We start from the raw sequence: 13,812 nt of genomic DNA, 5'->3' as shown, positions 1-13,812 counted from the left end.
TGTCTGTGACCGCTGTTTCTCGACAACCACGGGTCCGATATACTTTTAACTTGCCAGGTATATTGCTGGGGACCCGAGGATGTGCCTTTTCAAGGTTTCATATTAATCGGACAATTACTTACCGAGCTATGTCCAAAAAACGATTCAACCAATCAGAGAGCAGCGAACTATCGCGTGTGCCGAACGTGGCGGACACACTCTGCCTCGGATGGCACATTTGAGAGCGTATTCATTTATTTCACGTTTGCAAACTATGTTGGCGTTAAACTATGTTTTAAAACTAATAAAAACGAATTTGCGATTCATTCGCTTTCCTGCGCGTTTGTGCACGCGATGGCGATTTCTTTACCAAACTCCGGAAGCCGTTCGCTTTGGACCAAACCATTTCATGTAAATAGAGGGGGGGGATATAATTTTAGATATAGATATAGTACGGGCAATGCCCTAGTAAATACAAAGTGCAGAGAGGTGAAATTTGCTGCACGTGATGTGCAATGCACGGAGAGTAAAACGAGTGTTCATTTACATCCGTAAGATGTCTAATAAATAAAGAAGATAAAAGCACACCTGACACTCGGCCAAGGCTTCACACTTTGGCACGCTCACAAGGCTGCACCGTCGAATAAACTGTTCCAACCCGTCATTTGTGACGGGCTTTTTACTCATGTTATTCGTAATTAATTTATTCCTGATAATGGCGTTTATTTCTGATAATGGTGTTTATTCCTGAATTGTGAAACACTGTGCTAACCAAGCCTAAAGAAAACTGACTTTTTGGAACATCGGCCACATTTTCCATCCAATCATCAGTGTTGGCAGTGGTGAGGGTATAGCGATGGCAGGCAGTGGTGAGGGTGTAGCGAGTGTTGGCAGTGGTGAGGGGTAGCGAGGACAGGCAGTGGTGAGGGTGTATTGAGTGTTGGCAGTGGTGAGGGGTAGCGAGGGCAGGCAGTGGTGAGGGGGTAGCGATGGCAGGCAGTGGTGAAGATGTAGCGAGTGTTGGCAGTGGTGAGGGTGTATTGAGTGTTGGCAGTGGTGAGGATGTATTGAGTGTTGGCAGTGGTGAGGGTGTATTGAGTGTTGGCAGTGGTGAGGGTGTATTGAGTGTTGGCAGTGGTGAGGGTGTATTGATTGTTGGCAGTGGTGAGGGTGTATTGAGTGTTGGCAGTGGTTAGGGGATAGCGAGTGTTGGCAGTGGTTAGGGGGTAGTGAGTGTTGGCAGTGGTTAGGGGGTAGCGAGTGTTGGCAGTGGTTAGGGGGTAGCGAGTGTTGGCAGTGGTTAGGGGATAGCGAGTGTTGGCAGTGGTTAGGGGGTAGCGAATGTTGGCAGTGGTTCGGGGGTAGCGAGTGTTGGTAGTGGTTAGGGGGTAGTGAGTGTTGGCAGTGGGTATGGGGTAGCGAGTATTGGCAGTGGTTAGGGAGTAGCGAGGGCAGGCAGTGGTTCGGGGGTAGCGAGTGTTGGTAGTGGTTAGGGGGTAGTGAGTGTTGGCTGTGGGTATGGGGTAGCGAGTGTTGGCAGTGGTTAGGGAGTAGCGAGTGTTGGCAGTGGTTATGGGGTAGCGAGTGTTGGCAGTGGTTAGGGGGTAGCGAGTGTTGGCAGTGGTTAGGGAGTAGCGAGGGCAGTCAGTGGTTAGGGGGTAGCGAGTGTTGGCAGTGGTTAGGGGGTAGCAAGTGTTGGCAGTGGTTAGGGAGTAGCGAGGGCAGGCAGTGGTTCGGGTGTAGCGAGTGTTGGCAGTGGTTAGGGAGTAGCGAGTGTTGGCAGTGGTTAGGGGGTAGCGAGGGCAGGCAGTGGTTAGGGGGTAGCGAGGGCAGGCAGTGGTTAGGGGGTAGCGCGGGCAGGCAGTCGTTAGGGGGTAGCGCGGGCAGGCAGTGGTTAGGGGGTAGCGAGCGAGGCAGTGGTTAGGGGGTAGCGAGCGAGGCAGTGGTTAGGGGGTAGCGAGGGCAGGCAGTGGTTAGGGGGTAGCGAGGGCAGGCAGTGGTTAGGGGGTAGCGCGGGCAGGCAGTGGTTAGGGGGTAGCGAGCGAGGCAGTGGTTAGGGGGTAGCGAGCGAGGCAGTGGTTAGGGGGTAGCGATAGACATAAGCAGGAATGAGGTTTCATAGACGTTTTTTGTGGGCGATTAAACTATTAATTATGTAGATTCTTTATTCTGCAGGAAGGATTGTCGACATGGAGTTGTGTGTCGTTTTGAAGGATTAGGAGTTAGGGACATTGAAGTAAGATTCAATGAATCGTATCAGATAACGGCAGGAAGACAGTTGGTTGTGGTACGGTACATCCAGGAGCAAATGATGTCGGGAAAGTTTCCTGGGAGGTTTTGAAATGTAGATACAGGATATTGGGTTCGTGGCTGAAAGCAAAGGGTTGCGAGGTCGTGTTTACTGGGATTCCCCCAAGATTAGGAAATGGAAACGAAATTCTGAGAAGGGCGACAGATGTGAACCAATGGCTGGAAGAATGATGTAGGGAGGAATGTTTTACATTTAAGAAGCACCAGGAATCATTTCGGGGCCAAAGGGAGTGTTTCCAGGTGGAAGGAGATGGAGCTTTAGACATTAGAAAGGAGGCGGTTATGAGAGGATATGATGGAGATGGTCAACGTAATGAAGGGTTTAGACAAAGTAAATGTAGCAGAGTTCTTCAGCACAGTGGACCGTGATAGGACCAGGGCCACATTGACAGTGATACAGTGATAGGACCTTGAGAGTAAAGAAGAAGAGAGTTAAGATGGTAGTAAGGTAGGGGTCTTTCACCTAGAGAGTAGTGAATACATGGAATGGTCTACCTGGAAAGGTCGTGGCAGCAGAAACAGAAGATAAGTTTAAATTGGAATTGGATAGGTACCTGGAAGCATTGGAGGGAGAAGGTAGAGGGATATTGGCAGGACTTGTGGGTAATCTTTGTTTTGTATCAGAGCTAAATAACCATTGTCTATGCATGGCAAATGAATTAGGGACAAAGCATGCAAAGCATAGGTATTTGGGCCAAATGACCCCTTCTACCCTGAAATTACAAGACTGTTCAGGCTCAATTGGCAAAAAAACAACAACAACATTTCAACACAAGGTCACTGGACATTCCTTTCAAAGTAAATCTTAAACGGTGTAGGCCAAGACTGCTTTTTGTCCGAGTCTATCGGAATTGAGTGACATTCGAGGATAGCCGAGCCATGATCACATGGATCCGGGCAAGCGAACCTCCACGCTGGGAATACCATTTCTACAGGGTGGAAAAAAAGCAGGGAAGTTTCAAATAATGTAAATATATATGTTCTAATTATTTAGAGTAGGTCTCATAGTTTCATCATGTTTGTTAGGACCAGTCCAGTTTGGAGGTGTTTGTTGGTCAATGGTTTAACCTATTGAAGAAAATCGCTGCACCCAGGTTTGGAGGGGAGCTAAGATTGGTATATCCTCTTAACTGAAGAGGGATGAAGGTTCTGTTGGTGGCATCATATTCTCTAAAGTTCATCATTTACCTGTATTTTAATAGGACAAGGTAATTATGGGCTAATTTGCCCATGGCAGCTAAAATATCCTTTGAAGCTCAAATTTTGCCTCGTTAGTTGATGTTTAAAATAGAACAAGTAGAGTGACAAATATATTGTGCACAAGACAAATGGCATGTACACCAGAGCTGTCTGTAAACTCTGTGCCTCCCCCCAGCCAACCTGGGCTGCAAATTTCAAGGTTACCTGCTTTCCCATCAGGCAAAGCTCACCAATGTGAACCTGCCCTCATTGGCACATTCCATTTTTCTGCTTGTCTGGCTGTTTGTTCCTTTGTATCTTACTAGGGCATTGCCCGTACTATATCTATATCTAAAATTATATCCCCCCCCTCTATTTACATGAAATGGTTTGGTCCAAAGCGAACGGCTTTCGGAGTTTGGTAAAGAAATCGCCATCGCGTGCACAAACGCGCAGGAAAGCGAATGAATCGCAAATTCGTTTTTATTAGTTTTAAAACATAGTTTAACGCCAACATAGTTTGCAAACGTGAAATAAATGAATACGCTCTCAAATGTGCCATCCGAGGCAGAGTGTGTCCGCCACGTTCGGCACACGCGATAGTTCGCTGCTCTCTGATTGGTTGAATCGTTTTTTGGACATAGCTCGGTAAGTAATTGTCCGATTAATATGAAACCTTGAAAAGGCACATCCTCGGGTCCCCAGCAATATACCTGGCAAGTTAAAAGTATATCGGACCCGTGGTTGTCGAGAAACAGCGGTCACAGACAAACAGACGTACAGACGTACAAACGTACAGAGATTACTGGAATTATAGATAGATGTATCTTGAGAACGGAATATTGTCGGGTCACCAAAATTGGCAGACATCATGGATGGCCCATTGAGAGTGTTATTGGGGGAGAGGGGAGATGTTGCTTTTATAGAGTTTGTGATTTAAGGGGGGTTAGAATCAGGAGGGGGGTAATGTATTTTAACGCTTTAATTGATTGTGACCAAACTTTTCAAGGATAGTGTAGGCCCCAAGTGGAGTAAATTTATGGCAGAAACAATGAAATTTGTTTTGGTGGATGTGTTGGTTTAACGGCTGAGTTGGTTTGGTGGATAATTTGGTTTGGTGCATGAGTTGGTTTGGTGGATAATTTGGTTTGGTCATGTGTTGGTTTGGTGGATAATTTGGTTTGGTCATGTGTTGGTTTGGTGGATAATTTGGTTTGGTCATGTGTTGGTTTGGTGGATGTGTTGGTTTGGTGGATAATTTGGTTTGGTCATGTGTTGGTTTGTCGGATGTGTTGGTTTGGTGGATAATTTGGTTTGGTGCATGCGTTGCTTTGGCGGATGTGTGGGTTTGGCGGATGTGTTGGTTTGGTGGATAATTTGGTTTGGTGCATGTGTTGGTTTGGTGGATAATTTGGTTTGGTGCATGAGTTGGTTTGGTGGATGTGTTGGTTTGGTGCATAATTTGGTTTGGTGCATGTGTTGGTTTGGTGGATAATTTCGTTTGGTGCATGAGTTGGTTTGGTGGATTTGTTGGTTTGGTGGATAATTTGGTTTGGTCATGTGTTGGTTTGGTGGATGTGTTGGTTTGGTGGATAATTTGGTTTGGTCATGTGTTGGTTTGGTGGATGTGTTGGTTTGGTGGATAATTTGGTTTGGTGCATGAGTTGGCTTGGTGGATGTGTTGGTTTGGTGCATAATTTGGTTTGGTGCATGTGTTGGTTTGGTGGATAATTTGGTTTGGTGCATGAGTTGGTTTGGTGGATTTGTTGGTTTGGTGGATAATTTGGTTTGGTGCATGAGTTGGTTTGGTGGATGTGTTGGTTTGGTGGATAATTTGGTTTGGTCATGTGTTGGTTTGGTGCATGTGTTGGTTTGGTGGATAATTTGGTTTGGTCATGTGTTGGTTTGGTGGATGTGTTGGTTTGGTGGATATGTTGGTTTGTCGGATGACATGATGACATCATGATGACATGATGATCCACCTTGTCATCATGACATGATGACATGACATGATGACAAATTAAGATATGTTATGATGACACAATGCCGTGTTTATGGCAGAAACAATGCTTACGTGTAAAATTGCTTACATGCAAAACCGTGCTTATGGTAAAAGCTGTGCTTACATGACAGCAGAGTAAATTAGGGGGTAGAGTGGAGGTAGGGGTTAGTTGTGTTTGTTGGCTTGAGAAAAGTGGGGGGGTGGGGGGGTATAGTAGGTGGACCCCACTACCATTTGACTTTTGTTAAATTTACCAAAGACATCAGTGACAACGTACCTCGAGTCCCCGATACGCCGTGCGGCCCCAGCCACTAACAGTGGCCATCTCGCCAGTGAGGACATCCCGAGCGAGGGACAAGGTGGGTAAGCAGGCTGGGATCACATACTGGTTCAGAATGGCAGCAGACGCGAGGCGTAGCAGTGCGATGTCGCGGTCATAATTCTGGGAGTTGTAACGTTTGTGCCACACGGTCTGTCCGATGCGGATCTTCTGCTCCGTGCCCTCCTCGATGTGGCGGTGGTGTTCACCTGGGATGATAAATACAGTGCAGTGAAATTATGTCTTTAACCCTTTGATGCAGGCATCAAAAATCCGACATAAACGCAGCCATTGGGCCTCGGAGGCCCAACGGATGTATTCGTGTCATGTTTTTTGTGCACCGCTCCATTCCAATGCCATCTCCAGGGAATGTAAAACGTCATTGCCGGGCACTGAAGGGGGCTCGGCAGTGACACACGCTGAAAGGGAGGACTCAGTTTTCACTCTGGTTGTTTTCTTTCTTGTTTTCTTGTTTGTTTGTTTGTCCGGGCGATATCTCAGCCATCCTTTGAGCTGGGAAGCTGAAATTTCGGCAAAATAGTGAGGAAGACCTTTGTCAAAAACACTAGTTTTTGTTTTTTGATTAATCAATTAATTGAGGAGTTATTTAATTATTAGCGATTAATTAAGTACTTATTTAATTAATCAAATTTCCCTTCTCTTCCGACCATTAACTCAGGCACCTTTTGAGTTAGGAAGCTGATATTTGTACATGCCAATGACCAGGTGATTTGGCTGCAAAGGCTATTTTTGATTTATTAATGAATCAATTAATCAATTAATCGATTAATTATTTAATTATTTGATTAATGACTAAAAAAATTTTTTTTTTTACTTACAGATTCTGATGAAATGGTGGTGGTTTATGTGTTCTCTGACCGAATTGATTAATAATTCAATTATTTCATGATTATTATTTATTTATTTTCATTATTAATCATTTATTTATTTTCTTTCTCATTTGGCCAATATCTCAGGCACCTTTTGAGCTAGGAAGCTAATATTTGGACATGACAGTGTCCGAGTGATGTGGCTATCAAGGAAATTTTTGATTTATTGATTAATCATTTAATCGATTAATTATTTATTGATTAATCAATTAATTATTTAATTTTTTATTAATGACTCATTTAATTAAATTTCTAAAAGATACATCTTCGGATGAAGCACTAGTGGTTTAGTTATGCCATCAGCCAATTGATTAAGAAAATATTTTGTGATAATCTTTTATTGATTTTAATTATACAATTAATCAATCAATTAGTGTACACCTCTCCCTCCCAATGCAGCCTCTATGAGCTGCACTGTGGTATTGCCGGGCGCCAGAGGCGCCCCGGCAATGCCGTGCTGTAGGATATTTATTTATTTGGCATGGGGGCGGTGTACTTTGAATGTATCTGTACTTGTTGTACACCGCACCTTTCCTATGCCATCTCCAGGCATTGAAAATCGTCATTGCTGGGCACCGAAGGGGGCTCGGCAGTGACGCACGCTGGAAGGGAGTACTCAGTTTTCACTCTGGTTGTTTTCTTGTTTGTTTGTTTGTTTGTTGTACACCGCACCTTTCCTATGCCATCTCCAGGCATTGCAAATCGTCATTGCTGGGCACCGAAGGGGGCTCGGCAGTGACGCATGCTGAAAGGGAGTACTCAGTTTTCACTCTGGTTGTTTTCTTGTTTGTTTGTTTGTTGTACACCGCTCCTTTCCCATGCCAGTACGCCATCTCCAGGCATTGCAAAACGTCATTGCCGGGCACCGAAGGGGGCTCGGGAGTGATGCACGCTGAAAGGGAGTACTCAGTTTTCACTCTGGTTGTTTTCTTGTTTTTGTACACCGCACCTTTCCTATGTCATCTCCAGGCATTGCGAAACGTCATTGCCGGGCACCCAAGGGGGCTCGGCAGTGACGCACGCTGAAAGGGAGTACTCAGTTTTCACCCTCGTTGTTTTCTTGCTTTCTTGCTTTCTTGTTTGTTTTTCCGGGCGATATCTCAGCCATCCGTTGAGCTAGGAAGCTGAAATTTCGGCACAGTAGTGAGTAAGTCCTTTTTCAAAAACAGTATTTTTTGTTTTTTGAATAATCAATTAATTAAGGAGTTATTTAATTATTAGCGATTAATTAAGTACTTATTTAAATAATTAAATTTCATTTCTCTTCTGACCATTAACTCAGGCACATTTTGAGTTAGGAAGCTGATATTTGGACATGCCAATGACCAGGTGATTTGACTGCAAAGGCTATTTTTGATTTATTAATTAATCAATGAATCAATTAATCGATTAATTATTTAATTATTCGATTAATGACTAAAAATTAAAAAAAAAATTAAGTTACAGATTCTGATGAGATGGTGGTGGTTTATGTGTTCTCTGACCGAATTGATTAATAATTAAATTTTTTTATGATTATTATTTATTTATTTTCATTATTAATCATTTATTTATTTTCTTTCTCATTTGGCCAATATCTCAGGCACCTTTTGAGCTCGGAAGCTAATATTTGGACATGAGTGACCAAGTGATGTGGCTATCAAGGATATTTTTGATTTTTTGATTAATCAATTAATCAATTAATCGATTAATTATTTAATTATTCGATTAATTACAAAAAAAAACAAAAAAAACCAGTTACAGATTCTGATGAAATGGTGGTGGTTTTTTTTTTGTTTTTTTTTTGTATACTGAATCGAGGCTCGTGAAGAGGTTTATGTGTTCTGTGACCGAATTGATTAATAATTTAATTTTTTCATGATTATTATTTATTTATTTTCATTATTAATCATTTATTTATTTTCTTTCTCATTTGGCCAATATCTCAGGCACCTTTTGAGCTGGGAAGCCAATATTTGGACATGCCAATGTCCAGGTGATTTGGCTGCAAAGGCTATTTTTGATTTATTAATTAATCAATTAATCAATTAATCGATTAATTATTTAATTATTCGATTAATTACTAAAAAATAAATAATAATCAGTTGCAGATTCTGATGAAATGGTGGTGGTCTATGTGTTCTGTGACCGAATTGATTAATAATTTGATTTTTTAATGATTATTATTTATTTATTTATTTTCATTATCAATCATTTATTTATTTTCTTTCTCATTTGGCCAATATCTCAGGCACCTTTTGAGCTGGGAAGCTAATATTTGGACATGACAGTGACCAAGTGATGTGGCTATCAAGGATATTTTTGATTTATTGATTAATCATTTAATCGATTAATTATTTATTGATTAATCGATTAATTATTTGTTGATTAATCAATTAATTATTTAATTTTTGATTAATGACTTATTTAATTAAATTTCTAAAAGATACATCTTCGGATGGAGCACTAGTGGTTTAGTTATGCTATTAGCCAATTGATTAAGAAAATATTTTGTGATAATCTTTTATTGATTTTAATTATACAATTAATCAATCAATTAGTGTGCACCTCTCCCTCCCAATGCAGCCTCTCTGAGCTGCACTGCGGTATTGCCGGGCGCCGGAGGTGCCCCGGCAATGCCGCGCTGTGGGATATTTAATTATTTGGCAAGGGGGCGGTGTACTTTGAATGTATCTGTACTTGTTTGTTTTCTTTCTTGTTTGTTTGTCCGGACGATATCTCAGCCATCCTTTGAGCTAGGAAGCTGAAATTTCGGCACAGTAGTGAGCAAGTCCTTTGTCAAAAATGATGTTTTTTGTTTTTTGAATTAATCAATTAATTGAGGAGTTATTTAATTATTAGCGATTAATTAAGTACTTATTTAATTAATCAAATTTCCTTTCTCTTCTGACCATTAACTCAGGCACCTTTTGAGTTAGGAAGCTGATATTTGGACATGCCAATGACCAGGTGATTTGGCTGCAAAGGCTATTTTTGATTTATTACTTAATGAATTAATCGATTAATTATTTAATTATTCGATTAATGACTAATTTTTTTTTTTTTAAGTTACAGATTCTGATGAAATGGTGGTGGTTTTTGTGTTCTGCGACCAAATTGATTAATAATTTAATTTTTTAATGATTATTATTTGTTTATTTTCATTATTAATCATTTATTTATTTTCTTTCTCATTTGGCCAATATCTCAGGCACCTTTTGAGCTGGGAAGCTAATATTTGGACATGACAGTGGCCAAGTGATATGGCTATCAAGGATATTTTTGATTTATTGATTAATCATTTAATCGATTAATTATTTATTGATTAATCAATTCATTATTTAATTTTTTATTAATGACTTATTTAATTAAATTTCTAAAAGATGCATCTTCGGATGAAGCACGAGTGGTTTAGTCATGCTATTAGCCAATTGATTAAGAAAATATTTTGTGATAATCTTTTATTGATTTTAATTACACAATTAATCAATCAATTATTGTACACCTCTGCCTCCCAATGCAGTTTCTGTGAGCTACACTGCGGTATTGCCGGGCGCCAGAGGCGCCCCGGCAATGCCACGCTGTAGGATATTTAATTATTTGGCATGGGGGCAGTGTACTTTGAATGTATCTGTACTTGTTTCAACTTTTTTTCTCTCTAAAAAGTTGAGGCTCACGGAGGAGTATTTGGTAAAAAAATTATGATTCACTAATCCTTTTATTTAGAATGTATATGTCCACAACTGTCAAAAATCCTACACCAATGCACCCATTGGGCCTCAGAGGCCCCACTAATGTATTCGTGTAAAGTTTTTTAATTTTCATATTTTTGTCACTGAATTATTTGTAACCAAGTTGTCGGAGCATATAATGAGGCTTATATCAAGAAAATAATGATATAACTTCATTTGTACAACATTTATGTGGGGCCTCGAAGGCCCCAGGCCTGCATTTGTGTCGGATTTTCGGGTTATCAGTGAAGAATGAAGATTTTCCCACGAGCCTGAATGAAATTTTTTATTTATTTATGTCAATGCATTTTGTGTAACAACATGAAAGTCTGTGAAAATAAGGCTCATTCCAAAAAAAAAAATTGTACAGCATAGTTTTTGCAACAAAAAAAAACCTTGTGGGCCTCTGAGGCCCAATCATTGCATCCAAGGGTTAAGATCCTCATGATGTTGATAACCAAGGTTATTCCATTTATATGTTGTCCCTTGTTTCGAATTTATCTGCAAGGTTGATCCCAAATGCTTGATTGCTGCCCTGAGCAACAAAACTAAACGAATGATGATGACCAGAGCATATTGTTGAGCTTTTCTGATAAATTATGCTTTGTGTGAGTCAAATGATATCAAAGTAGCACGAGGCAGAAGCTGAGATGAATATGTCGATTCTATTTCAAGCAACAAGGTAAGCCAGATTGGTGGATCAAGTCAACAGGTGGCACGAGGTGGGGAGAGGGAAGGGGGAAGCTGCAAGGAAGGTGAGAGGGGGAAGAGATGTACTCTCATTTACAAATTCTGTAATGAAGGTGTAAGTTGCATCGGATGTGCTAGATGGCCTTTTCCTCAATATTACTATTTGTTGACGGAACAATAATGCCAAATGTGTGAGAATGGTCGAATACTAAATGAGGTGCATCAAAAGGAGATTATGAGATACGAGTCACTGGGTTTGCCACCAGAATCATTTGCAAATTTACCACCAGATTCCTCAAAGCAGCGAGAGCGCAGTTGGCATGCGGACTTACCGAGAACCGCGAAGATGGGATTGAAGGGCTTACAGTGGGCGGCTGTGACCACCCACAGTGGGTTGATGAGAGTTCCACCACACACCAGCTTGGACTCAGAGTTCAACAACATCACCTGTGCAACATATGGCACGTGGACTCCACACATCCGGGCTCAGGTGCTTGTGTCTCGTCGTCCGTAAACTTGCTTGGTCCAGCTGTCTTTGTGTGATCAAGTTGGCTAATTCAAGGTTATCTGTACTTTATTCCCCTATACATTAAAGAAAGTAATTCGAAGTTTAAAACGATTTTCGTTTCAGGTTGTAACAGCAATGTACCGGTAATCATGTTATCAGTTTATCATGCCAATGTGCCTCTGTGCTACCTCGGCAAAAATTTTTTCCAGTCTTTCTTTGTCTTTCTATCCTAGTCTTTTGGCCTACTTTGTCTTTCTATCATTCTGCATTTTCTTCCTTTTCTCAATTTCTATCTTCTAAACTTCGATGCCCACTGGCGTCCGCTCAATGCGTACATAATAAATAGATGGTTCCTTCTCAATAGCTTTTTGAAGATTCATTTACTTTTTTTTTTCTTTTTTTTTCTTTAACTCTGACTCGTGAATTTCAGCAAAATCTTTTCTGATTTTAAAATGAATTACAGAATGTCTGATAACGTTTTGTTCTCAAAAGAGGAAAAAATATGATTCATATCTCAAAAAAATGTTTTGAGTCAAATGAGGTCACTGATGTGATGAAAAGTTGAGCCATAAATGCTTTTCATGTTTTCTAGGTACATTCACAGGAAAACGAATTTACCTTGACACACACTGTTGGTAATAAGCCATTTACTGTATTCGGAGGGAATTGCTGCCTCAGGGATTAAGGTGTGTGTGCTGCAGCTATGGATGGAAACTGAATACTGTCTCACCTGCCATGGACATTCTCCCTTTGGACAAATATTTCCTCCAATGATGCGTTGGTCTAAGTCAATTTCCCTGCGAATGGAGGGTAGTGAAGATGAAGGGATGACTTTTGGAGGGTGTGAAGGATGAGGAATAGCAGGTTGAGAAGATGGAGGAGGGACAGCAGGTTGAGAAGATGGAGGAGGGACAGCAGGTTGAGAAAATGGAGGAGGGACAGCAGGTTGAGAAAATGGAGGAGGGACAACAGGTTGAGAAAATGGAGGAGGGACAGCAGGTTGAGAAAATGGAGGAGGGACAACAGGTTGAGAAAATGGAGGAGGGACAGCAGGTTGATAAGATGGAGAAGGAACAGCAGTTTGAGAATATGATGATGATGATGATGGCTGCACAACGTCTGAATTCTGTTCAGTGAAGTTCACATTTTCCTCTTGGGACATCGTATGAGACTGTGTAGACGAAACATTTGTTGTTGTCTGGTCTGAAGAATTGGATCTTGAAAAAGATGATGGCGACGTTTGCTGAGTTGTGGGTGGATCAATGGCATGGATATCAGAATCCTCTTCAGCAGGAATGTCATCATCCCAGAAAGATCGCCTGGTGACCACCTGAATTCGTCCACAAGGAAACTCAACTGGAAGGAGAGAGTAATGATACGAGAGGTGATCATCAGGTCTGGGGCTTGCCATAAAAGGTCAAGGACTAACATTGATGAAGATGTGTTGGTTTATACGCCGACATTTTACAAGAAATTTAAACCTTTTAACGAAACAATCATCCTTTTAAGCCCTCTATTCCTATGTTAGGCCACATACTTACCAAAGAACCTTTAAACATACAACAAAACAATGTAAATTAAATAAATTGTGAAATTTATAATCACAAAGCTCCAAAACTTTAAGAAGCAGGAGAAAGTTTGTGGCTTCACCCCTGTTTGTCTGTGAGCAGGATATCTCAAAAAGCTATGAATGGATTTGGATTCAATTTGGCGGACATGTTGCAGGTTTGACACGGACAAATCGATTAGATTTTGGTGAAGATCCAGATACGAGAATTTTTTTTGTTTAATTTTACCATTGAGAGATTGGGCCAAAAAAAAAAAACCCCCCCAAAAGATGGACCAAAACTGGAAGGTGAAAATGAGAAAAATACTTAAAAGGCACTGAAGTCCAATATCTCAAAAAGTTATTGACGTGTTATGAAAACTTGGTGGATGAGACGGGCTCGGGTAGGTGACGAGAACGAGGCAATTCGATTTAGATTTTGGGTTTCGGTCCAGATGCAGATCTGGCCTATCAGTGGATACAAAACATAAACTTTTCAGCCTGGTGGAGGGATGCTCTCTACTGAGTGCCGTTGTACTTTTCTGCTGAGATTATCACCAAAGACGTTGTTGGACTGTGTACCTTTAGCAATCTACATTATTATAAAAACAGACGTGTCTGTCTGTTTGCTACTTGCAAAAATCGAAGATTTTTCAAGTATATTGGGCGGTTGTGTTTG

At 41.0% G+C, this 13,812-nt stretch overlaps 1 protein-coding gene across 1 annotated transcript in view; it reads right to left on the bottom strand.

Moving 5' to 3' along the window:
- Positions 1 to 13,812, bottom strand: part of LOC137435322 (coagulation factor X-like) — a 90,642-nt gene that overhangs the window by 31,605 nt on the left and 45,225 nt on the right. The window contains exons 6-8 of the mRNA XM_068129009.2: positions 12,318 to 12,943; positions 11,412 to 11,526; positions 5,748 to 5,998 (exon numbers count right to left, since the gene is read on the bottom strand). Coding sequence (XP_067985110.2) covers positions 5,748 to 5,998; positions 11,412 to 11,526; positions 12,318 to 12,943 — 992 coding nt within the window. The remainder of the gene's footprint in view (positions 1 to 5,747; positions 5,999 to 11,411; positions 11,527 to 12,317; positions 12,944 to 13,812) is intronic.

The sequence above is a fragment of the Myxine glutinosa genome, chromosome 9 (genome assembly GCF_964187855.1).
Source record: "Myxine glutinosa chromosome 9, kmMyxGlut1.1, whole genome shotgun sequence".
NCBI classification, from domain to species: domain Eukaryota; kingdom Metazoa; phylum Chordata; class Myxini; order Myxiniformes; family Myxinidae; genus Myxine; species Myxine glutinosa.
This window is presented reverse-complemented; position numbering and strand designations above follow the sequence as displayed.